This window comes from Barbatula barbatula, assembly GCF_947034865.1.
Source record: "Barbatula barbatula genome assembly, chromosome: 9".
NCBI lineage: Eukaryota > Metazoa > Chordata > Actinopteri > Cypriniformes > Nemacheilidae > Barbatula > Barbatula barbatula.
In genome coordinates this window covers 2,710,883-2,738,860 of record NC_136772.1, presented here as the reverse complement: position 1 = coordinate 2,738,860, position 27,978 = coordinate 2,710,883, and the positions used below count along the sequence as shown (strand labels likewise).

General features: G+C 39.0%; 1 protein-coding gene across 3 annotated transcripts in view; it reads right to left on the bottom strand.

Moving 5' to 3' along the window:
* Positions 1-27,978, bottom strand: part of hdac4 (histone deacetylase 4) — a 142,531-nt gene that overhangs the window by 87,984 nt on the left and 26,569 nt on the right. For 2 of the 3 annotated variants that reach the window (XM_079465042.1, XM_079465043.1), the window contains exon 3: positions 2,066-2,134. The exons of the other annotated variant lie outside the window; for it this stretch is intronic. In XM_079465042.1, the coding sequence (XP_079321168.1) occupies positions 2,066-2,134 (69 nt within the window). The remainder of the gene's footprint in view (positions 1-2,065; positions 2,135-27,978) is intronic. 3 annotated transcript variants of the gene reach the window in all.

The window sequence follows — 27,978 nt, the reverse complement described above, 5'->3', positions numbered from 1 at the left end:
GAACTGCATATGGTGCTTTGAAAAATGTGTGGTATTCAGAAAACAAATAAGACCAATGAGAAGATGGTAACTACAGTCTTCAGTCCAGTTCAAAAATGCCAGGGCTGGCTAAGACAGCTACGATCCAAAATCTGCAAGCGTGCCATTTCCACATGGACATATTAAACACACAGTAAAAAGTAACATCAGTCCATGCTCAGAGAGAGTGTTTCCAATCAATAGTCATTTAGCAGAGGAGAGAGAGAGAGAGAGAGAGAGAGAGAGAGAGACATTGAAGGGTAAGAGGAGCCGTTGGCAGTGAGCAGGTCTCCAGACAAAGCTTTCAGCACCATCTGTTTCCTGTTTAGCCCCAGTCTTACCACAGCCTAAACCTAAGCTGAACCCAACCTAGACAAACCTGAACCCAAACCTGCATCCAATCGGTTGGCAATCTCACAAAAACATACTGGAAAACCAATGATCGGGAGCTCAAACAGCTAGTTTTACAATTAAGGATGCACCAATATGTACATTTTGGCTGATACTGATAAATCATAATTCTTTAATAACGGAAGCTGTTATCGATATATTACAGTATCTCAATATTAATATACATTTTTCTGAGCCTGAAACAAAAGGCAAAAAGTCGACAACTGCTTATGTTTAACAATATTGACTGCAGAAAACATGGTAACCTTTGTTCTCTTTTCTTCCGAAAATCTACTTTACACTTAGTTAAAGATTATGTTTTAAACGTTACTAGTATGTTTATTTAAAAAAAACTAATTATAGATGGTCATCCCAGATGTTCAACCAAGAAGTGTTCTCAATGGCCACAAGTCTAACAGGTCTCAAGACAGAACGGGCGATAATATATCATGCATCCGTACCTCCAAACCAAATGTCTAATTCCCTTCTTTGCTTTTTTTAAATCTTTTCTTCCCTTTACACTTCCTCTTTTCCTTTGTTTCTTCCTTTATTACTTTTCTTCCTCTCCTTCATTTTCATCTCCCATTTACTCTCTTCCCCATCTCTTCAGTCCTTCTCCCTTTCCTTCCCACATCCTTGATATCTCTAATAAAATTGGTAAAGCGGCCCAGATTATCCATTGGAGAAAAGATAAACCCTTCACCTCCATTAGGCAAGCCCAACACACAAATCCGTGAATCTGTGAACACAGGGTCTAAAAAGGATCTACATAAACATGTTTATAGCTCAAGTGTTATAGCAGACTCCTAAAACTGCAGGCGTCCTGTGGGTGGCTCGCTGGCCCGTGTCTGTACACGGATGCAACAGCCGGCCTCTTTAAGCAAGAGCAGAGGGTTACCACATCGGCCTAACCGAGGTGTCTGTGGCTAACCAGTGTATCCACTGCTATTCCACTTTACACACACAAACACACATTCAGGGTTCAATATGAACTTTTTCACCATATTTGCCAACAGCAGGTGAATTGAGAAAATGTAGCTGCTATTCCAACAATGAAACCATGTTTTGTAATGTGTTTTCTCTTTTTACACTAATAGAGAAGCTGCGCTATAAGAGCTTCGTCAAGTGGCCCAGCATTTCATGTTTTCATTTTAGATTTAACAGTTTACAGGTGTAAATACTGTTTATATATATATAAATATATAAAAGTCCTATAAATATTACCTTAGCTACATAAACTTTTTTTAACTATTTTTGTCAGAACCTCTAGTAAATGATGTATTACTTTTAGTCGTCATTCAGAATCGTAAGAAACGAAAGAATCGTAATTCTCCGAATCTGTATTTGTAGATCCTAATGAGCCAAAGTAAAAATTCCCTTGCGGGTGTTAATATTGGACCCTGGATCTCTCCATAATTTCGGACACGTCGGTTACTGTAAACACACATACACAGTCTATTTTCCGAGCATTATCAGGTGACCGAAGGGTACATTTTCTAATCGAGCGCCCCGCCATGTCTCGTTTCAGCTTTACTGTGTCAAAGCATCCAATCAGATTTCATTCTGAGACCCCACGACCCTTAACCTGTGGCTCTGCCAGCAAGGATGCCAATAACATGCACATAAACAAACACGCTGCTAGTATACTCAGTCGTACCGGCAGGAATGTGGTTAAATTCGGATGACTTCAGAAGCTCCAGCGACTGCTCTTTACTGGAAGATCTATCTGTAGGAGACAAAAGAAAAAAATTCAGCTAAGAAATAGACGTGTGAAGGGTCAAATGCAACATACAAAAATGGACCTAAAAGTAATAGTTCACCCACATATAATCAATTCTGTCATCATCTTCTCGCCCTCATACCCTTTCAAACCTGTATGACTTTCTTTCGCAGATCACAAAAGAAGATATTTCGAGGAAAGTTGGTAACCGAACAACACCGGCACCCTTTCCCTTCTATTGAATGAACACAAAACCAATGCAAGTCAATAGGTGCCGGTTACCAACATTCTTCAAAATATCTTCTTTTGTGTTCTGCGAAAGAAAGAAAGTCAAACAGGTTTGAAATGACATGAGGGTGAATAAATGATGACATCATTTTTATTTTCAGATGAACTGTCACTATAAATAAGTGCAGATGACATGGTGAACAATTAATGTAGAAACACTATTAAATGTCACGTTTTTAAATCCCTTGGACCTTTTATTTAAGACTTTTTATTGTTTTAATCAGCTGAATAATAGACACCGAGGTACACAACAGTTTAATCTATTAAAACAACGCAGAATAATTAAATATGACACTTTGTTGACAAAAGGTCCATAGTGACATGAACCTTCACGTTTTCTTATTATCGTGGAATTTTTTTGTTGTAATTATAGTGAAAACAATCAAACATAAGCGTTGTGATAATTCTGAGAAAAGCCCAGATCTTCAAGAGAGAAAAACAGCTAGACACCTATATAATAAACCAACATCAAAGAAAAACAACGAATATATGAAAACAAAGAAAGCGACAAGAATGATGAACTTATGAATACAAAATCAATACTATCAAGAAAACAAACATTGGGACATTCATTTAGTCACAGCAACCTCCAAAAAATATCAAATAAAGTGCATCACAAGTAATAAGATTTCAAAGCAAGCATATTAATTTTTTTAAAGGATCGCAAAAGAAATACACAACCCAGACATGTGCCTTCCAGTTCTCAATCTGTAAATCTGCAGAAATGATTTTAACAATAATGAGTTTATGATGCACCTGACCCATTGATCCCAATGTATCTCACACCTACATGCTAAACACATGAGGAAACGCGAGAGGTGAGATGAGAAAGACAGGAAACAGAAGTGAAGAAATTCAAAGCCTCCCAAGATTCACGGTGTTTAATTCATAAGACTTTCCTGTCAGACAAGCGGTGACAGAGCTCAGGGTCGTTTCCACGACACAACAGCATCCTCGGCTCCTCTGAAAGAGGAAGGTTTAACCCGTTTGCTTGCACAGAATACCGCCGAGAACGCAAACAAGAGCCTCTGAAAATGTGAAGGGATTCAAAATACGTCTGATAACGCTGCAGGTCGTCTCTCATTCCCAGCACCTGCAACAACACCACTTCTGCGGACCCCCGATCTGTCCTCCAACCTGCTCTGAACCGCACCGCTTTTTTCCGTGAAATACAGGAAACACACGACTGACAAACAGACCGTGACAAATCGAGCACGTTGAGGGGAAACTTTACATCGAACTCTCACAGGCTGTGTGACAGGAAACGTGAATATTTCAGAACAAAGCAGTCGGCAACACTTCACCTTCTTCTGACAACAGTTGCATACAAATTCTAACAATGTCCTCGTAAAGTTGTGACACTGGGAAACAGTGTTTTCTACAGGATTCTGCATTAGAAGAACTTACACAATAGACACAATATAATGAAATGATATATGGTTTATACACAATTCTATAGGTCGATTGTGAAATAATGGTTTCATAAGGAGATAACTTCAAAAACCTATGATTTTCTTTTCTAAGTTGAATGACCAAATGTGTTATAAATACTCTGAATAAAAACATATCACAAGTACAAGGTTACAATGGGCATTATTGAGCAAAACTAGTCAAGTTTGACATACAGTAGCTTTGTGACATTGAATGGACAGTTCGCTAAAAATATACAATTCTGGCATCCTTTATTCACCCTAATGTGGTTGAGAACAAAAGAAGATATTTTGGGAAATGTTTCAGGGGTTCTGTGACCAGTGTTGTTTGGTTACCAACATTCTTCAAAATATCTTCTGCAGAAGAAAGAAACCTCATACAGTGCACGCTTGTAATAACACGTGGGTGAGTAAATGATCCTTTCTTTAATACTAATCTCCCTTCATACATCTTGACCAAATCACATCTCTGGATCTCACTGAGCGACACGGCCCGAGTGACATCTTCTATTCATGCAAAACACACAGGCGCTCAGATAAGAGCTACGCTTATCTTTATGAAACTGTGAGTTATCACTCACGCAGCTCATAAACGTCATTTCTGTGAAACATGCACATGATACTCTAACAACGAACCCTTACGATGTCTGAAATAAAAGACAGCCCTACGTAGTCAGTCAAAGGTAAAGTGTGATTTCTGTGCCACGAGGGTCATCGGATGGAAGTACAAAAACATGTAAACATGATTCTTGAAGACTTCCACTGTTTATCCCAAACGAAATAACCATGAACTTCATTTGTTGAGTTTTAAATGGATTTTGACTTTTTTGTGCCTCATATCAGCATTAACTTAAAAACACTTACGTTGACGTCTTAAAAAGCAGCAATGTTTACACTTTTGGCAATGAAACCACGAACGTAGTCGTCACTTCATATTACATTAAGTTAGGTGACGGTATCAAAACATTATCTGTTAAAGGTGATGTGTGTAATTTCAATAGTTTTTCTATAAAGAACACGTACAGGGCTTTGAACACACGATAACCTTTATGTCTAATTAGGGCTGTGATGGTCTCCTTGACCACCACACCATCGCAGGGTAAAGTGCCATCGCGCTGGTGAAATGCCACCGGCGGTAGTGCACATCACACACTGTAACAAATCTAAAGTAAAAATACATCATAAAATATAATAATGACCGCTGCGATGGGGATTGGTGTTTATAGCAGATAATAGAGACATAATTGTGTTTGAGCTCGGGTCTGCACACATCTTAATATGGACAATGTCAGCATGTTCGTTTTTCATCAACAAATTAGCAAAAGTTTTACAGCAATCTGATTAGGAAAGCTGAGGTAGGTTAAAACAGTGTGTTTGTTTCAAAAGGAATTGTTAAGGGCGGTGAGAGTTAATACGCGACTGACTGAAAAACGACTGCTTTTTCATGTAATATTTAACTTTCTGATAAGTTATCATTATTTACTGATGTTTACTTATATGTTTTGTGTGCTATAGTGTGGCGCTTTACTGACGGATGTGGTCATTAAACACGGACAGACATTTTATTCTCATTGATTTCAGATATATTTAATGTAAAGTCTATATTTAGGCCCATTTCTTTTCCACTCCTCACATGGTTGCAACTCGCAAATATAGTATTATAAATATTATTTTTAGATATTATTAATATACTAATAATATATATTTCCTAATTGATTTGATTTGTCCATTATCACCGTGGTGGTAAAAAACTGCCACCATCACAGCCCTCCGTCTAATGATCTGGACATTCAGACTCATTTTCAAACCTACTTCAGAGAAAAAGGCAACGTTTACTAACTTCGACATAAACTCCATTAGATGCTTTTTTAATTGTTTCCACAATTGATATTCACAGTATATGCAGTAAACGCAGACGCAACATTCAATGGCATTCAGATGTCCACCATCTTGGAACGATCAACATCTGCTGTCATCCCTAAAAAAATCTACGAAAGAAATAAAAAATACGATGCCACAACATTGCCCCGCCTCTAGTTGTTAAGAAACTAGATCTAAATTTCAGAAGAAACCGGATAACCCTTAACAGGTGAGAATGCTCATGTTTGTGTTTTAATAAATAACATTTTAAATGTTTAAAATTTGTATTGTACCCTTTCTGTCACTGGGGTAGTACCCTTAAAAGTTCAGGTGACACTTCAGTACAGGGGGCAAATAACAAACCAATAAACTCTCAATTTGTTGCTTATTAATAGTTAGTAAGGTAGTAATAAACAGCCAATATGCCAATAATAGACATGCTACAAACAACTAGTTAATAGTGAGCCCACTATACTGAAGTGTTAGCAAAGTAATTTTTTGTACCTTTATGGATATACAATACAGCACATAAAATGTTGTACCTTTTTGGTACATTAGTGTACCCTAAGGACCTATTATGTACCTTATGTACAAAACATTTAACTGTTCATATATGTACAATAATGTACCCCAAAAGGTACAACGTTATATTATGTTATGTATACCTGTAAAGGTACAAAAATGAACTTTTAAGGGTACCACCAAAGTGCCAAAAAGGGTACATTTTAAACCTTTTTTTCTGGCTGTTATAGTATTTTTTACTATAATATGATAAAAATAGATGGCTTCACAGAACGATCAATAGCAGATGTGTAGGGAAAGTTAAGTGACCGCATGCACGGTAATGTTTGTTTATGTTGTTGCTCTAAAAACGTCTACAAAAGTATATATACACACGACATTTACATTTATATTTATGCATTTGGCATATATAGGGACCAAACTTAACTAGGAGAAAGGATGCCAGTTACGTGTGCTGATGTCACCTTCACATGTTGCCTGCAAAGACAAGAATTTCTCAGGTTTTGGACACATCCCTGTGTTGAGACCTCTCTTCTGCTGATCAATATGATACGAGTTCACATTGGTAGAGCAGGAGACAGATAAACAAGTCAAACCACAGCAGCCGTCTCATTCAGCCGTGATTACTGGCCTCTGTAACCCAACACGAACCGCCCCAAACGCCCGCTGGGCCTAAAGAGCGAGAAACCAGAGGAACCTACAGCAGGTAGGCAGTAATGAACTGACTTCTCTCTGTGCGTGTCTGGAACACAAGTCTCCAGTAGAGATGTGCAAAACGACATTTAAAAATCGACCAGCAGGTGGATTGCCTAAACAACAAATCGATTCATCTGTCTTAAGGAAGCCCTGTAGAACTGGGCTGGGTTGAGGATCGACTGGACCAATTCGAGACGGAGCACAAGGCAACAGAATGCTGGGGTCCGTACACAGGATTGTGAAAGTTCAAAACAATTTGAAAAGTTTAGAAAATGAACATTCTTTATTGACACGCTTGATGAAAATGCAACGTAAATGCAATTGACTTGTCGGTAAGCCCCTTCCCTCGAAAGCAGATCAGCCAATGGCAGTTGCACGGGGACCGGAACTCGGACAACTTTAGGTTTCGGCGTCATAGAGAACCATTGTAAGATACGAAGCTCGCATCTGTTTTATGCTTCAAAAATGCTAAACCGATGTGCCTGGGGTACTTATAACACTTATTCCAGGTGTCCTGGGAGTGTGAGGAATGGAATTTATTTTATTACATTTCCTAAACCCATACAAAAAGAGCAAATCTTGGGCGCAGTAACCCGATTCAACTCCAATCCCAGTGAAGACAAAACCTTTCATTTTCTGGTTGTCATACTGTCACTAAGTTATAGTTGCCATCTACAGATCTTTAATGTCATTTTATATAATGTCATAGTATCGTATCTCTGGCTAAAAATAGTCCATGCTAACGTATAAACCAAAATAGCTAACTGTTCTCACAGCATGTACATTGTAGGTCATAAACGAAGGTTTAAATTTCAGTATCTATCCATATTAAAGTGACTGGCTGACCATCTCTAACACACATGTCATTTTTTCAAAGGGGAATACTAAAGACCACTAAACAAAACGTAAAATCTAAATGAACTCGCAATGAAGTCAACTTCTTCCAACAAAATGGTTAAAGGACTAGTTCCCCTTCAAAATGACAATTTACTTTTCTTCCTGTCATTTCAAACCTGCATGACTTTCTTTCTTCCACAGAACACAAAAGAAGATATTTTGAAGAAATGAAACGAAAAATGACAACAGCATTTTAATTTTAAAGGTGAACTACTCCTTCAACTAGTTATTCAACAACTGACTAGTGAACGATCTTGACACAACCGTGTTTTCTTTCACCAAATGTGATGCTATTCTCAGCCATCCAGACTGAAGTAATCATTTATACATGCGCCCACAGAGCATAGATAAAACATTCATGGTGTCCCCTCCAAACAAGGAAGCTTCCACGCATCTCCCGCTGTCTCCTGAGAGAATTTCGCGGAGGCAGAAAAAGGGGCATTAAAGGGAGGAAAGATTAAACAAAGGATCGAAGGCGCTTGTGCAACCACTGCACGTTCCCGGCCTCGCCTCGCTGAACGCGCGCTCTATTTTTGGAATCCTCTCTGGATGAGACAGAAGCAGTGTTGGACCATCATGGCATTTTAATCAGACACATGGAGCACCGCTCACAGAATCCAATGTCAGTTGGTTTAGAACATATATTTATTCGAGGTCAATGGTGAAAAATGACCACTATGGACACAACATTCAAACAGGCCATCCACACGGAGGCGCGCTAAAAAAAGTTAGTCTGGAGACCAGCATTAGAGGAAGAAAGCTCTACTGAAGCCTGCAGACTTAAAGGGACAGCTCAACCAAAAATAACATATTTATTTACCCTCATGTCTTTTAAAGCCTGTGTTAGACTGTTTCTTCTGTGGAATACAAAAGAAAAAATAAAGACATTTTTGTCATGTGTCCATGCAATAAACTTCAAATGTTCTTTGGTTGCCAACTTTCTTCAAAATGTCTTCTTTTGTGTTCTGCAGAATAAATCAAGTCATACAGGTTTGGAATGGCAAGGGTAAGTAAGTAAAAAGAAAGACGGGAATGTGAACCATGCCTTTTACTTTTAGCAAAAGCACAGCCAAAACAGCCTAAATCGGTTGCCGCCTTGCACTCGTCAATACGTCCTTGTTCCTTTAAATGCAAATCAAGGTTCACTAGTATTAAAAAAAGAAGCATGCTAACTATCAAACTTGTTCAAGAACACAGTCGGCTCTTAATGCTTCGTTTGAAATTTTACAGACCTCAGGATATGCTCAAGTCGACAAGTACGCTCAAGTTTTAAGAAGTGTGTGTGTGATATTGAGATGTGGTGGGATGGGCAGACTGGCTGGCGGTGCCAGATGGCAGAAAGATGACACCAGAACCTGATGGACTAGATGAGGAAACGTCCGTCTGTCTGTGTGGCATCAGAGCCACGATTACACTTACACACACACACACAAAATATTTGTTTCTCTCTGTCTCTCTCGCTACGCTGGGTCATGTGACCCCCTTATACGCGAATATATTAAAACAAGTGTGTAAAATAGATAAGGCCTATATATTTAAATATGGGTAGAGATAGATACCCAGCACTACTGAGAACGCAGTATTACTCCTGAGCTTCCACAAAACACAAACAGCAAAAGAGAATAATCTTCCAGTAATGCGGTATAATCCATCTGCGCTATTCGGATTCTAGCCAGTGTACCATAGCAAAGCTCATCAGGCATGTTTACATTACAGAAAACGCTTTGAAGAGCCTTATCAGCTCCAGAAATATGCTTCTGTCCAGATAAAGTTATCCCAAATCTTTCTCATAGACCCCTCAGAACCAGCAGACTCTCAAGAGACTAGGCCAAAGCTCTGTTTCAAAACCGAGCTTATGGTCAACAAATGCAGGGTCCAAACTATATGAATTCTCAATAAGCAAAGAGGATTTAAAGAAATCTCACACACACGTACAGTACTGGGGTAACGTAGTACATTAGACTCACAAAGTCCAATTTAAGATGTGTTTTGGAACATGGTAGTTGGACAAGAAAGAAGACCACAAAAAAGCTTAGTCCAACCAGTTTAGTTGGTCAGTCTGGATTTTGGAAGATGGCCGATGTGAGGCCAGCAAAGAGTGGCTTGAAACCACCTGTTCTTCTCAAACACAACTCTTCTACAACTAGCTTGTCCAGTAGTAAAACATTTCAAGAAAACTAATTAAAAACTGTTGTCAAAGTTTAAAAAGTCTTTTAAATATTAGCCAGAAACTTAAAGGGTGACGAACATTAATGAATCACAAAATATGAAGTTAAGAGGTTCCCACCGGTCAGGGTTGACATTTATAATCAACACTTATCATGCTTTAACTTGATTGGCTGAGCTTGTCGCAATGCACTATGGGATTTCCTTCTCTGTAGGACACATGACATCAAAAAGGTGTGTGCCTGTCTATGATGTCTTCATGCCATGCAACAGTGTTTCATGCATTCTGACTCCTTTACAATGTTAAACGTGTCTTCTTGTGCTTGACATGGTCAACTTGTCAAAAAACGAGTTGTAACATTTACATTTAGGCATTTGGCAGATGTTTTTATCCAAAGTGACTTACATTGCATTATACTATACATTTGTTTCCAAGTATGTGCAATCCACTGGAATCGAACCCATGACCTTGGCATTGCTAATGCCATGCTCTTACCACTGAGCTACAGGAAAGCTAGGAAGGAAGGAGGCGGGAACCGCCGAACGCCCAACTTCTTTTAATACAATAAACAAACAAACAAAAACGAAAGTAATATATACACACAAACATAATACAACAGAATATAAAGTCCACACCTGGTCATCCTTAGCCCTTCCCTGTTGTCGCTCCTCTCTTATGCCTCCCGAGCTCCTCCGTGAGGCCTCGAGCCCTTCCCTCACGGTTCTCGTCCCGCCCTGCTCGCCACAGACGTATTGCATAGTATTTCTGTGCTCAATAGACTCTGTGTTCATATAGGTTTTGGAAAGTTTTTTCGTATTTGAAAATCCGTTTCGTAACAACTTTTCTTAGTCTCTTATTGGGCAATTCTCCTGGAAACGCACGCCCACAGCAAGTCGAATGAAATAGTCTGCCCACGCGTCCACCGACCCATCTTTTATAAATGTGATCAAACTAAATACTTTTCGAAGATACGAAGTATGCAATACTACTCTATAGGTACTCAACATAAATATGAGAAACTGCGTGTGTTATGGCAGCTGTAAAATGCTGTCTACAGTACGAAGCAGCTTACTTGTCTGAATCTGAGTTTAAATCGCTGAGGATGGTGAAGTTGTGCCCGTCACATGCTTTCAAAACATCTGACAGAGACATTTGTGCAAACCCACACACAAGGGCTAAATACATCCTGGTCTACAAATGACATCTAAAATCTCATTTCTGACAAGCAGCTCATCTGGACGGTTTAACACATCCTGTCCGCTCCACAGAGATCCGATGACAGGAATATTTAGGGAATTAAGGCATAAATCGGGTTGAAGCCAGAGGCACAAAGCTAAAAATAGAGATTGCAGGCTGCTTGTGACAGGCCTCTTAGAGGTCAATTCACTCCGTCTCTCCAGGGGACAGTTTGTGTTTATGTGAGCGAGTCCTCCTCAATGATCAGACAGGACTAAGAGAAAGTTATCCATGAAACCTGTGAAGGGTTTGCCTTGCTGCCTGTTCCAGAGACTATTTAAAAATAAAAGAAAAATATATTTTGAGAAACGTCTCCGTTTTTTGTGTCCACCGTCCATCCAATGGAATTCAATTGAGCAAATGCTGCTTTTTTTGTTTTCTTTGTTTGTGTTCTACAGTAGAAAGAAACTCATACAGGTTTGAAATGACATGAGAGTGCATCTCTTTAGTGCATAACAATGTGACTATTTAACCTGTTAAGAATATGACCAGGACATAGTTTATATCAAACGCAAGGCAAATACATTTTATTTGAATAACTGAAAATATATATATATATTTTCATTATGCCAATATTTTTTATTTGATCATAAAAAGTCCTTTATTTCTTAATGCAAAGTTTAAAAAAGAAATTGCACATGCAAATGCATTCATTCATAAATACTTTGTTTGTATTCTTAAAAGCCATACCTGGTGCTTTTTACTACGGTTTCACCAAATTGCCCTTTAGGGATTGTTACTTGTACCGAGTCAGTCCTTTACTATTGCCCAGCACCCATTACAAACATGATATCGACCACCCACACGACATGACCAGATTTTTCAATACCGGTTCCAAATTACATCTGTGCCCAGAGCTCTCAACCTGTGTCCGGATCCCAGAAAGACCTTAATACCAGGTGTAAACAGGGTCTAAGACAAACATCACAATGACTGACCATCCATTCAACTGGAAGTCACTTACAGACAAGCCCACTGATACAGCGGGTGGTGGGCAGACTGTGGCACAGTACAGAGAGGGCACATGTGCCAACATCCCGTTTGCTGGCAGGAGCTAAGAGCTTGGCAGGAAGTGAGAGAGATGGTGTTAGTTGGGGAGGTGACACCTGCCAGCAGCCCATCACCTGGTGAGATTGACCAAGCGCACACCCGGTGTATGAACACAGAGCCATGCATACACACACACCATATATACACGAACACACACCGGTGCTTAGCATTCACACCTGCAGCTTTGAACATAATCCTCAACACAATACAATACAAGCAATTATTCAAGATATCGTCCAGCCCTATTGATGGCTAGTACATTAACAATCTTTTTGCTAAATTGTACTTAAAGAGACAGTTCACCCAAAATTGTGTGTCATCATTTATTCACCCTCATGTCATTCAAAACCTGTACGTGACTCTTTCTTCTGTGGAACACAAAAGAATATATTTTGAGAAATGTCTTGGTGGTTTTGTGTTCATACAATTGAAGTCAAGTTGTTTGGTCACCAACATTCTTCACAATATGTTCTGCAGAAGAGAGAAAGTCGTAAAGGTTTTGATTTGCACAAGGGTTAGTAAATAATGACAATTGATAAAAAGTCCCTTTAAATCGATTATTGAGGAGCACAAATCGATTTAATACAAGCGGAGGAAGTGTATCAGTCTTTCTCCCTCTCTTTAAATTCCATGGTAGTACTAATAATTAGATCTATCCTGTCCTCCTTTTCCCGTAACAGAACAGTAAAGTCTCTCTCCTGCGGGTCTACTTCAGGTTGGGAACCAGATACAGGCCACTTTAAAAAGCGGGTAGTTCTCCGGTGAACATCACAGCGGAATGGATGGTTCTGAAATCCAAGCTGCCCTGGGAAAAGGGTAAGGGGGTCTTTATGGGCCCCCGGAGAGGGGACCTGCCAAAACAGAATGACAAACTTTGCCATAGAGATAGCGGCTCTTACACAATGTATTTCGGGCCAATATTGCCATTGCTACAAAAAGAGAAAGACTGTAGTGAGGAGGAAACAAATGTGGTACATGAAAAGTGGTCGTTGAGCGAGAATTAAAGGGATATGACTTTCATACTGAATATGACTTTCTTCTTGAAGAAAAAAGCAGTCGGATTTATAATACCACCTATCATTTGTGTTCCAAGTGGTAGAATGGGAGATAATGGGGGGCAATTTTTTGAAGCACCAAAATAGTGCGCCCATCGATTAAAGCATGATGTCTAGCTTCCGTTATCCCTCGGCTGTGCGTGAACCTGAGGCTTGTTTTTCCGGCGAACGTGTTGTTAGTTCCGGTGACAAATGCGGCATTTTACATTTTGATCCAATATGGTACCATGTTCTCTGTGCGGGAGCTCTCGTCACAGCCATTTTCCCGGAAAAAAAGCCTCAGGTTCACGCGCACCTGAGAGATAACGGAAGCTAGACATCAACGTTAATAGCGCCCTCAATATGGACATTTCTGCTAAACAAAAGCAGCTCTCCCTTAGAACCGGCTGGTCCTGAAACAGGAACTACCAACTTAAAAGCTGTTGGGCAAGATAACATCTTCAAAACAACTACAACACGAGCAGAAAAACTAAACTCGCTCAGTCGCAACAGATCTGTCTAGAGTTCAACAGCCAGATGTAAAGCTTCACACCAAAAAATAATAACTTCTTACTCTACTTCTTCATTACATCACAGCCAGATGTTATGTTTGTTTTAAAACAAACTCAAAATGGAAAGTATTTTTAATAAGTTGTTACCTAACATGAATGCATGGTGGTTAGAGAGTTGGGCTTGTGATCAGAAGGTTGCTGGTTCGAATCTCAGTGCCAGCTGGTCATGAATGAAGTGCCCTTGAGCAAGGCACCTTACCCCTGATTACTCTGCAGTAATGTGCCACTGTTAAAAAAACTACTTGTAAGTCGCTTTGGATAAAAGCGTCTGCCAAATGAATAAATGTAAATGTTTTCACAGAAGACCTTCAAAGCCTGTGGACCTTCAACATCAGGAAAAAGACCACCATCATCTAGACCACTAGAGGGCTTTCTGAGGGCTCCACGGTGAGGTTGATTTTATGAAAACTCTTCCGTCAGATCTCCTGTAGGACACACGAGTGATGTTCAAAACTGAACGCTTCACACACTGCAGGCGCACAATCATTCAGGCAAATAATCTGATTTAGTGACTCCCTCCTGTATTAACAGATGTGTGATATACTGCTGAAACCCACAGGCAAACAATGACAAATACACTATAAAGAACTGCTTTAATTAAAAATAAACATCCATCCAGCATTAGTTTGCAGGTCCTTTCTAACCTTAAGAGCCTTAGGCAATTAAATGAATGGCAAAAAGTCACTTATTCTAAGCAATAGCCATTACAGAGGTCAGTTTTAGACCTCTGGGCAAACAACACTGCGAGTGACCTGGTTCCCATTTTAAGTCAAAATAAAGTTATTTAACACAGCGTGCGTAAGCGATGTCAGGAAAAAACATGGGAGCATGTTATAAAAACAGCCAAATTCATTTGTTTTAATAATAAAGTCAAAATTTTGCATTATGAAAGAAGTCTTTGCAATTTAACTTAAGAATTGTACTTTGTACATTTTGGCCTAGTAGTTGATTTGTCACAAATATCTATACCACCCAACCCCAGATGCCCCCACGTCATGTCCTGCTTATGAACAGCAGCAAATGTGTAAACATCACCCTAGCCACAAAAACTGGATAATCCCACAATCTTCACACATACAGAGAATTCCCAGGTGGGAATGAAGTGTTTTCCTTGTGCTGCCTCTAGAGGAAGTGATGACACAGCCTTGGTGCATTACAGTAAACTGTATATAGAACAGGTTCATACAACAGAGATACTACCTTAGCTATAGGTCGGGTGGTTTTAGTTTTTCCTCTATGAACAATAACCAATTACGCATTTCACCATCATAACTAGTAGAGCCAAAAAACTACACTTGGGCATTTATAAGAATGTTTTATTTTTGTGAATTGAGATGTTTTGGCCTTTTTGTCAACCGAGCAAAAATGTCAGGTTTTGCTCATTCCTCCTTGGCCGTATGGACTTTATATGACTTTAAACGCATCATAAAAATAAAATGTATCCATGGTAGAGGTTGGACAATTGATACGCTATCGTGAGAAAAAGCATTGCGATATTTTTGAACAGCCCTAATAAATCTACAAGTACATTAATATCAGTGTCACCGTCTCAACTGACCCCTACCCTAACCAAACCTGACCCCAAACAGTAAACTTGGGATAATGATTATACGTTTTTGAAGTATAAACTGAAATGTGAAATGTCATTGACGTCATTTGGCATGTAAAGAGAAGTTCTGTTTCAAATATTTAGAGGTAAAAGGTGTGATTGCAGCTTTAAGATTAAGAAGTTTATGTTGATATCACAAACTTCAGGAAAAAACGAAAGCTTTAAATAGTAACAACACTCCGTGCCAGCAAGAGGAACAACATCAAACAGTGAGCCTTTGATACATATGTGCTAACCGTAGACAGACGTCTAAAAATAACTCCCTCCAGCTGGTACGTCTTACCCCGTAAACTGGGGAAAACCTACACTTCATGAGAGATCGGAAACTGATGACAAAGATCAGTGACTCAAAAATGTGCTTTACACAGAGAGTACAGACTGACTCGAATCAATGAAAGAGAGAAATTGTATTACATCACGTGTCAGAAACATTTAGCCAACAAGACAAGAAAAAAGTGTGTTTGATTCCAAGAGCTCACACGGTGATAAAATATGCATATGGCTGCTGTCCTTCTAATACCTTGCTTCTCCATATTTTGTTTTGTTTCTTTGCCTTATTATAAATCATTATTATTAGTCACACTTTACGTTTGTCACTGGGTTGTGCAAATATCTAACCAATAAAAAGCCTTTAAAAAGAGCATGTCAACTTTGACACCACAGTATGCATTATGCAATCATTGAAAAAGTAAAGCAAATTCGGACATACAAGGTTTCAGAAGGACAGCGACGATATCTTGAATACACTGTGTGTTACTTTAGATGCAAGTATCTGTCAAATGCAAATGTTCTGTATGATCACTTTTATGGATGTTTATTGGATGTGTTGTTGTCTACTCACTACTGGTCAAAAGTTTACAAGCACTGATTTAATAATATAACATTATGATGTAAAAGTATTTTGTTATTATACAATTGTAATAATGTATTCCACATGCTATGACTCGATAATGAATAAATAAATAAAAACATCTTGACAAAAATGTGTATGTTGACATTTTATCAAGCAGCTTCTTGAGAGCTTACCATGAGATGTAACCGTATTAACCAATATTGATAAGTTCCCATTGATTCTGGGCTATCATTGGCTGATTTTAGTCCAAGTAATGAATTTATATATAATTTCTTTTTTTAGTTATGTCAAATTCGAGACCATCAAGTCAGTTAAGTGATTCTAAAGTCTAGGCCAATGGTGTACATTTACAGGTACTTTAAAAAAAATCAACATGTTTGACTCGTAAAATACAAACCGCTCACCTTGGTCTTGACAGCACCATTACCTGTTAAACCACAGGGACATAAAGCTCATGTTAATCCTAAAACCACACTTCCGTATGTGATCATCTGCGCCTGTCTGTGTCTGTCCTGCCTGTACGGAACAGAGACAGAAATGTAGAGTTCCTGCTGTGTGTATTTTTGTCTCCAGCTGCTGTGCGTCTATCTCAGGAGGAAGATGAAACAATCAAAAAAAGCGGCTGAGATGCGTGCTGTTTAAAACGTAAAAAGATAAAAGTACCGAATGCAAGCCGACGTCATAAAGCAATTGTATCTGTTAAAACCCATCAGATCTATCCATCAACCCCCTTTTCGCCCAGGCCTTGAACGAGGCGAGAGCCAGACGTCTGCGGCTCTGTATGCACATCCCACAGCCATTCTGCTTACATACTACAGGAACGTCTGACGTTGCTTTGACAGATAAGAATCTGTAAGATACGCTGGGTGTATTGCATTTCCAAAGCACAACTGGACTCACCACTCTGAAATACTAATTCGTCAATGGATGCCAACCAATGGTGAGAACGTGCCACAGCGGATGTCAACAATCGTAACCGTACCTGACAAATTCAGCCGTTATAAGTAGAACAAGCACCAGTATAGTGTGTATAAAACATCATAGGAGCAAAAATTGTGTGAATGAGTCATACAGTAGAAGGACGGTGTGTGACACCTCAGGATGGACAAACAGGATGAATGAATCACTGCTTCCGTTTCTTTTAAACATGCTGCAAGTAACAAACTAACACCGTGTCATTATTTACTCACACTCACATCCTTCCAAACCAGCGTGCTGTGGCTTATTTACGTGAAACACAAAAAGAGAAATTCGAATAAAACGGACACACTAATAGCTTTCATACGTCCATAAAGACCCCCGCCTCTCAGAGGAAGATCATTTTCTCCTCACTTACAGTCCATGATGAGATAAGCCCGCCTCTACATCAGCACTAGACAGAGGTCTGTACCTTCTCATCTATGTTCAGGGCTCTTTGCCGTGGACTAAAGTCCTCTCATCAGGCCCCGTCTACCATCTGCTGTCTAATGAAAGCACTGATTAAAAGATCCAACACTTAGCCGTGTCATCCAGACAATTAACACCATTCTGCATCAGTCACAACTGGCCCGATCACTGCCACCGCTCGCGTACAGCTCGTGACGGAACGCGTAATGAACACAGACCGAGCGAACAGATCCGACGGTCGGCCTGATGAGAGCTGATGATCCTGTGATGATTGGTACATGTCTAAAGCACAGATGTGACAGATGTGATGGACGAATGACGACCGAACACCAGAGAGCCTGGTTATATGTGACGCTGCCTGTAAAATCCCATCTAAAGACATTTTCAATGTAAAGAACGGAAGATTCTGTGAAAATATAACCTTGACATCTGTTATGTTGACTGTGTGAGGCCATATAAAAGATGAAATCATAATTGGTTGAAAACAATCTTTGATGCTCATCTGATCATTCGTTTTTGAGGCATGATGCTGTTTTCCACAAACAGGGTCACATATAGCAGTTATACACACAAGATCTGTGTTCAAAACATATTTCTGACCTTACCCTGATTCACAAAGGTAATTTTATCATAATGGCAAATGTCCAGGGCTGTACAGGTTGCACATGCCACGACAAAGTCTGTGAATAATTCTACTATTTAAATGTGTCCTCATGCGTTGCTAACTTTAACTTGTTACAAGCGGGACACTCGTGGATTGGTCTGCATCTTACTATACGAGGACATGAACACGTGAACTTCATCCGCATAGCTGTTCTAAGTTTATTTTACCAATGTTACGCTGTTTGAGTAAAGTTACCGTCAAACAAACTGAAACTCCGCAAAAACTCGTCAAAATAAAAGTCAGTTTAATTTCCACCAGATGAAAAAATACTCGTAGTAAATTCATAAACTGTAGTAAACACTATAGTATACTTTAATATTTACTATAGTAAGGTTCCAATATACAATAGAACAATAATTTTATTGCAGTTTAATGTATTAAATACTATAGTATACTACAGTATTTTTTATGGAAAAATGTATTTACTACTGTAGAGTAAAGCATTGAAAATACAGAACCCCGAAAAATGTAAACGGAAAAAAACTAATTTGGGAAAACCAAAAACGATATGGCCCTAATTTATCCATTTATATTACCTTAATGTGCTTTTTCAGTGACCAGTATATTTATGTGATGACCTGGACTTTTATAAAGATGATATCAGACATATACTTGTGCTAAAACACTTTAAACATCTGCAGCACCGGTGATATGTGCAAAAAAAGTTAACGTACAGACCTGCATATGTCAGTTCACAGTACACAGTACTTACGAGATCACAAATATCATTTTTCTTATTAAATAACAGTGTCACCAGGATTTTTTATTAAATAGTATTGGAAAACAGCAATTACTAACCAATGAAACATTTGACTTGAGCATAACTAAAGTAATTTATTATTTTATTAATATGAATTTATTAAAACTGTACACACGAAAAGTCTGGTCATACATCAGTACTCTTGCTATTTCAAACCACATATCTTCTCGGACAAGCACACTGCGTCAATCCTCAAGATAGAAACAAAACGTTTTAAAACAAAGACAATAAATATTGGGCTATAAAGAGCATCTCTGTTTGCATTTCAATACACTGAATCTGTTCCACACATTCATAACCCCGACATTATGTACTTACGTGCACAATATACGATCGCACTGAGCTATTTGTAAACACAAATCAATGCATGTGCGCTGTCAGCACGCTAAAACAGCCATGCATATACACATAAGCCTCAGCGGCTCTCAAAGCACATTCATGATTCCAAATATCTTTACAGTTTGCCCATCAGAGCTGTAAACAATGAATAAAACAGGACAATGACTTATAAATACCATGCTTATTCCAGTTTGTCTTCATGATCGTAAAAATCTTGTGTCCTCACAAACACATTAAACATTTTCTGAACAAAACATGAGCCGCTGTACAAAATGTAGTGCTAGAGACGGTAAGTGTTGTACTAGCTTGTCAATCCCCTTTGCAAAGATATAGTATAGTTCATACATCCCGTCACAAAGAAATGAAAATCGCAACGCTAGCCTTGACAAGCCACACAAATTGAGCGACCCGAATATAATATAACGGGACCAATTACATGCAAATGTTAAATATGTAGATTTTTGTTCAAATCACCAAATCCATGTATAAGCAATAAGTTATGTTTGCCAAAGCAAGAGCCATTAAAATAAATTATGGAGCGGAGATTCTTCTGCTCTCTTTCTTACAAGAATTCACAAGTGGCCACTTTAAATAAAAACCAATCCAGGAGAATTTCAAAAAAGCGTCTCTCATACACACTTTCATACTGCTGCAATTATCCCAAATCCCAAAGATCCTACGAACCCCATTAATAACCAGCCCGTCCCCTCACGGGAAAGCACAAGGCCCTAAATTTAACTTGTTAGAAATGCTATTTCAGCCCACGCTCCAGTCTAAAGATGCATGCGGCTAGACGTCCTGAGGGACTTTTTCTGTGACACACTTTAACTCATCCAAAAGTTCTCCTTATAAAGTTTTTCTTCACCAGAACCACTACATTTTGACAGAGAACAAGGACGTACGGAAGGAGATGGCTGTGCTTCAGGTAGCCCTGTATAATATGCAAGCCTGTTAAAGGAGATGGATTTAGAGAAGCAGCTTCTAAGAGAGGGTTTTAGCATCTTGCCAGTACAACGGTTACTGTTAAAAGCCTGGCAGAGGCACGGCACTCTCAGTCTCATTAAAATCTCTCTCAGGAAAGATGCAAATCTAAATTCATCTCTCTTAAAGCAGCAATTCAGGTGCTTTTTGCAAGAGATAAAACAACGCTTGAAGCGAACTTTGAATTCAACTTAACACAAAGTGGTGTAAAAATATACACATAAGTGGCCAAAAGTGATGACCGGGGGACGTATTTGTACGATATTTCCCCCTTTAGATTAGAATAGGGCAACAAAATATGTGGTGCATGGTACAAAATGGACACAACACAAAATGTATATATAAATATATATATATATAAATAAGAGACAAATTATTTGCCAATAAAGTTAAACTACAGCAGGGAATACGGGTTTATTCTTATATACAAAAACTTACCCGAAATAAAACATACATTGACTAAGGTCAATCATCCAGTGTCGTATTATTTTGAAACCATTCTACTGGGCTTTGCCTCAATAAGCTTTGCTCTAGGGTTGTTATTTTGTGTAAATATAATAATTGAATCTGCCTTTTTAGATGTATTATGGTCATTCCATGTCAGTGTCTGCTGACTTTCAACTAAATCAAACCTCAGGAGTGAACTCTAATAACTGTTATAAAAATTAAAGTTGTCATATAAAAAAATATTCTTGAGCTTTTCCAAAATACATTTACAAATATGACTGTTGTATTGCTTAAAAGTGAATAAGAACTTATTCTCTTTGCCGTATTTGAGGTCTGAAAAAAAGAGCATCTTTTCTGTTATTTTCACCTGAAATTTGGGAGATATTTCGTTATTAGTTCACAGAATGAAACAAAAATGACCATTTTACCTAAACACATACAGTACCTATTAATAGATCATTCAGAAAAACAAAAAATGCTTTTGAAATGGTCTCTTGTTTTTTTTCTTGACTCTATATTTGAATAAAGAGCGAACTCAGCGTTATATAAAATAATTTACAGCATGGCTGGCCATGGATTATCCCATCACACTGTTTGCAAATGTAAAATCTTGATCCTATAGCAATCTCGCTGACCCTCCTGAACCATCCCCCATCAGAGTCTGCACAGATGACTGTACCAATCTGAGTGTTGTAATCCATTACCGAGTCTTCCATCAGCGAGAAGCTTATATTCATTATTGAATATGGAAGCTTATGAACTTCTGAGGAGAAACAGTATGCATTATGAATGAGGAATCTCCAGTCTGATGGATTCGGATCAGGGGTACCTGGAAATGTCCTGCCAGAAGCTGTAAAGGCTTCTAAAAGTAAACAGTGAGGAAACGGCTGGCACCAAGCCTTCTTATCGATGTGAAGCTTTTAAAACTCTATCAAACTGTCAGAAAAAATGAATAGTTCTTTAAATACTGCTGTAGAGGGCGGTGATGCAAAATCTGTTGAGATATTAAAGGCTCGGTACGATCAGCGAGAAAGAGAGAGAGAGAGAGAGAGAGAGACATACTTTTAGTCCGTTTTATTTTGACAGACATAGAGGCAGACTAAAAACAATGTAGTGATAATGTATTACTTTCACCCTTTTAGGAGCTCGAAAGCTTTTAAAAGAATCGCTTTCTCAAGCTCGGAAAAGTACCGTGGATTAACAAAGAGGTGTGTTTGGAGAGCTGACAGAACTCAAACGCTGTACAATAAACCAGCACATTCCTGCTAATTACAAGATATAAGCCAATTCTTACATGTGGGTACCTATGACGTCAAAACTGTACCTTCCCAGAGTCTCTTTTTCCTCCGAGCTTTTTGCATAACACAGCTTTTGGCAGGAGGCTCAGGTCATACGACAACAGGCAGAACAGGACCTGTCTCTATCTCTCTCTCTCTCTCTCTCACTCTCTCAGGGTTGTCTAGAGAGTTCAGTTGCTACGCCTCAAAATTCCTGATAAAAACTCATTTGGATTAGATCAATTCAGTGTTAGGTGAACCGTTTTTGTTCGCAAACTTTAAACTTGAATGTATAATTCAAGTTTATAACTTTAGCAAAGTTAGAAAATAGTTTGCCACCAAAATGAGTTGCAAACTAAGTCGAGCATTTATTTAAATACTGAATCATGACAGCATCTTATTTTTACAGCACCTCAAATCTTACAAACTAAAAATCTGCTTTGCTGCCCAACAAACATTTACATTTAGTCATTTAGCAGATGCTTAAAGCGACTAACAAAGAGTTCAGGAAGCAATAAGCGATTTGTCATACAAGAGCAATAGTACATTAGGTGCTAAAACAAAGTAACTTTGTTTCAACAAAAGCTAGACCACTACCTGTTGAGAGAGAGAGAGGTTTAGCGTACATAGTGTACAAACATTCCATCAGGAAACATAAATCTAGATCGAGCAAAACTGCTTCTTCTGTTACCTCCATTTTACAAACTATCAGTTCACGATGTGCATCAGTTCAGGCGTGCTGTGACGAAGGCGAAGGCTTTTGCAAGAATCCCACCTTAAATCTGTTTGCTCTGCACATCCATGTATGTATGCCCAAAATGGATCCAGAAGGGTTTCGGTTGATCCTGTGATGAGCCCATGAAATCTGGATCCCATCTGACAAAAACCCCATCCAGTTGCATCTAATCCGCATTGCTGCGTGTGCCAGGAAACAAACTTGACATCTACGGTGCGATAAAAACAATTTCTTTTTCATTTGGATAAGATGCCGGGTCCGAAATTAACTTTCTGCGACAATTGCCAATGCAGAGAAAATGTACTCTGTAAAACTGCATTTATCATTATTTTATACAAAAATATCTGTGTCAATAACAATGTGACTGTTAAATCACTGTTTCACTCATAGCATTTTATGCATTAGGAGCGAGCGAGACTCGAAAAGTGCACCTGTCACAAAAACATAAATGCTCATATTCATAATTTTTAAGAACATTTGGCAAATTTGGCCCCATCTTCAGACATCCTAGCAAAATTGTCCACCACCATAGAGACTGTTAAAATTTAAATGAGTGTGATGTCATCACTTCTAAAATAATTAAAGTAATTTGATTTATCCAACAACAACAAAGCCAAGTTTGGACAGTTTTGACTGTCAAATTTGGACCCCTACAATATTCAGTCACGTGTACGACCTGTGTTGAATTTAGCACTTGAAAAAGCCCCCAGCAGATCTGACCCTGGCCATCTCCTCTAGCAACAGGAAGGATGAGCCCTAACTCGTCGTAACACCAACATGTTTCGCTTGTTTAACAGCCCGTCCATTTCCTTTCCCAGCCCTGCGAACGACCATTAATGAAGTTTCGTTGTAGAACAACAGAAGCAATTCAGGATGGAGGGGGAACATGGCCAGGCTGCTTCTTTCCAAAGCGCTTCCTACGCACACCTCTGAGCTCCATGGCAACTCGCAGCGAGGGCCGACACCATACAATACAGAGCTCTCGCTTCCCGTCATAAAAGCCTCAACGCTGTTTTTTCACGATCCTCTATGAAACAATAACATGCCTGTTTTGGTTTCCACACATATCACAGAGAGTCACGTCTCCTCTGAACTTCCACCGTGACGAGGTGAGAAAATGACAGCGGAAGGAATAACCTTTACTCCACAACGATAAAGATGACAAAGACTCTAAAGAGCTTGTTCGCCTCATCTTACTTATAAAATAGTCTAACTAGGAGTTGTTGTTGAGTCTAAAACCAACAGTTAACTAAAACTAGACATGAAACTCTTGATGCTTCCGTTTCTAAAAGAACATCGAAGTGTCGTAAAGTTATCTCATCTATCGCGGTCTGTGCTGTACCAAAGAATCAAACTCTATTTTCTCTTCTAGGCTCAAATGACTCAAACCTGTATGACTTTTTTTCTTCCTCAGAGCACAAAAGAAGATATTTGGAAGAATGTTGGTAGCCAGCGCCCATTCACCAAATATATTCTTTTGTGTTCTGTGTAAGAAAGAAAGTCCCACAGGACTAAAATGACAAGAGTGCGAGTAAATGATGACAGAACATGCAACCATTTTATATTTTGTGATTGATTACAATATCAATTCTGACAGTCCACCTCAGCATTGCACTGTACATATGGCAACATCGCTAGTGTGATCCCAGCTTACGTCATGAAGCCATCATCACTACCCCACACATTACAGCACATTTCACAGTTCTGTCACTATACATTTGTATATGGCAAAACGAAGATACCCATTACTTTCATCGCAGAGATGTTTTAATTATAAGTGTGGCTTTCTTAAACAGCGCCACCCCATACTGCGAGGGGAACTCAAAGCAGCAATTATCAAGCCATCAGCCGACGGGTAGCACTGCTAAGTATGCAGGGGGCAACTTTAGAAGAAGCACCTCACGCTTACAATTATAGGATCAGAGGGAACAAATATTACAATAAAATGTCATTGCTTTCGTTTCATACCACTGACCGACTTCACGAAGCTTTCGGGTAGGTGAGTGCGGGAAAATATTAGATCTAAATACTCTCACAAAAATTACAGGTCTTATTATATTCAATGTTTAAATAATGTAGCATTGTGACCGCTTACTGTCAACCCATGATGCTGAATAAACAGACAAAAAACAACCAATTTTACATGAAATGTAACCATCTTGTGCACCAATATGTTTATCGCACACATGCACACATTCTTCACAAAGAAGGCAATTCTATAATGCATTGCAACCAGCTCTGTGGACACAAATCTATCCAAGATGGCAGACGAAATAATAATAAAAAATACACTTTAATTACACAATATGCCAAATTAAGGTTTATTGCATTTGGTGTGGACGGTTAATGTTTAAAAGACTGTGGTTTCAAAGCGTCAAGAACATGCACCTAACCAAAAAAGTATACAACAAACTACCGCTTTTCCTAAAATGTAGCCCTCCCAGGCCTTTAATTAAAGTAATGATCAGTGCCCAAAGCGTGAATGGGCGACCAATTATCGCCCTTCATTGCATGATTAAATGCAACTTACTTGAAAAAGGCTTGTTTGTTTACAGTAAACTACACAAAAGCAAAGCCATCAGCTACACCTCAGATGACACGGGCCATTGAGGGCACACACAAACCAGGCTCTCCCGCTCCTCTTTCTAAACCCGTTCCCAAAAGAGACCAATCTCTGGATTTCATTTTCCAGCGTTGGCTGTCAGTCAACCGTGTTGTGTGGGAGGAATGCCCCAGCTCCCACAGGCTTGCCCGTTTCCCACAATCCCGTTCTGCTTTGGGTAAAGACCGTGACCTCTGGGTTCGCCTACCCCAGACATCAAAAGTTTGATTGCATGAGAGAGGAACAATGGTGTGTAAAGACTGTGAATCTATACGGTCTGTTCGGAGGAGTGCTGACGCTTTAATGAACGCATTCACGCTTGAAATGCATTCAGCCTGAATGGAGCACAATCTGTGACCAGAGAAGAATAACAGCAGAGATTAACAAAAAAAAGTGAACACAAACTGAGAGATGAAGAAAAAGGGGAGGAAGTGTGTCTGTTCAGATCCACTGGGGGCAATGAAAAGGACTGCCGTTGTTGAGACAAACAGGCAGACCCAAACTGACCCCCAAACTCACCGTTGGTCAAGATAAGCACAGGTTTGTTTTTTTCTCAGTCAGACATATTTCATACATATAAATTGTTGGTTCCACTACTGGCCGAATGAAACACTTTGGAGTTTAACAAATAGTTTATTTAAATCATCACACATTTTAGTTTCCAAACAGAAGCATGCAGTATAAAAGCATGCTTTTATGAGTAAAGAAATGAATAAACTGCGTGTGCTCCCCGACCTCAGCTTACCATTACTGACCCTCCAGACCGCTGACGTCAAACAGGATGAGAGAAGGCAGATGATTGGTCAAAAAAAACTGTAATCTGGCATGACTGTTTAATGTTGATCATAGCATCTTTATTTTATTATTGCTGCATTATTTTGTTAAATAAATATACTGGGGGATGCAAATCCCTAAAGTGCTTACAGTGGAGGGCAAAGAAGAGCATTCCTTTACGTGCAGTATATTTGTGAATTGATTTGAGGCAGAAGAGTTTGTGTATCAACAACCAGCTATAACATTTGGACTCACCTTAGTGAATTCAGATTGAATTAATGGGGGTAAAAACCTTGAATTATGTTTTAGACAAATATTAATTTGTATGAATAATACTCCTTATAACATTAATAATTTGAATATTATTTGCAAAAACAACAGCCCAGAACTCTGGGTCACATCGTGCGTCACAAATATATGTTATATTACAGCTTTGAATACTCCTGAACTTTTTAATAACATGGAAAATATGAAAATCGTTTGACGGTTAAATATTCCTCTGTGACCTTTGGCCAATGTGGTACAGTGAACGCTTTATAGGACAAAGTTGGACTTTGTATCTTCTATAGACATATATAACTTACAGTAACAACTCACCCTTCACAGACCAATGCGAAACGAACAACCTGCCTTTTCTTAAAGGCATAGTTCACCCAAAAATGATCATGATGTCATTATTTTCTCCCCCTCTTGTCATTTCAAACCTGAATGACTTTTTTGCGGAACACAAAAGAAGAGATTTTTTTAAATGTTGGTAACCGAACAACACCGGTACCCATTGACTTGCATCGGTTTGGTGCCCATACAGTAGAAGCCAATGGGTACAGATGTTGTCCATTAAAATATCTTCTTTTGTGTTCTCCACAAGAAAGAAAGTCAAAGGTTTCAAATGACATGACAGTGAGTAAATGAAGACAGGACAATTTTTGGTTGACCTATACCTCACCCTCATGTGAATCACATACAACACTCCACTATGCATGAACATAAACGAAAGTTACTCCAATCCCAGAATTCCCAGCCTAGCGCAGTCACAAACCACAGTGTTCTTGCATTGGTGCACTGGCCTCTCTGTCCTCTGGTGATCAACTCATCAAATACCTTTATTTAACCAGGAAAGGACTAAAAGTCTCTTTTCCAGGAGTGTCCTGGCCAAGCTAGAAGGCCGAGTTTGCATATACAAATAGACAACATAGTTACAACATACATTACAAAAGCCAACATATAACCAGATTAAAACAATTACACACCGTTACATTTCTCTCTAAATTACATAAAGACAATTAATGTCCTGAATTTTGTAACTTCATCTCCTTTTGGAGAACATTCCAATCAGGGCAGCAATGTATTTGAAAGAGGTTTTTACCAAAGCTCAGTTCTAACGAAGGGCACACAGAGATTCTAAGGTGATTGAGAACGCAATAAGCGTTCCTTTGTGTGAAACAACAGAGATTATTTGGCAAATTTGCCTGTGCATTTTTCTCCAATTGTCAAGGAAGGCCATGCAACTCTTTCATAGAACTCACAGTGATGAGTTGAAAATGTACAATCGGTTATAAATCTCAGAGCAAAGCATCCAGGGAGGAAAGAAGGTAAGAAGGGGCCTGCTGGTAAACCACAGTCCCATATTCGAGAACCCAAAAAGATGTGGCATAACTTCATCTTTAGTT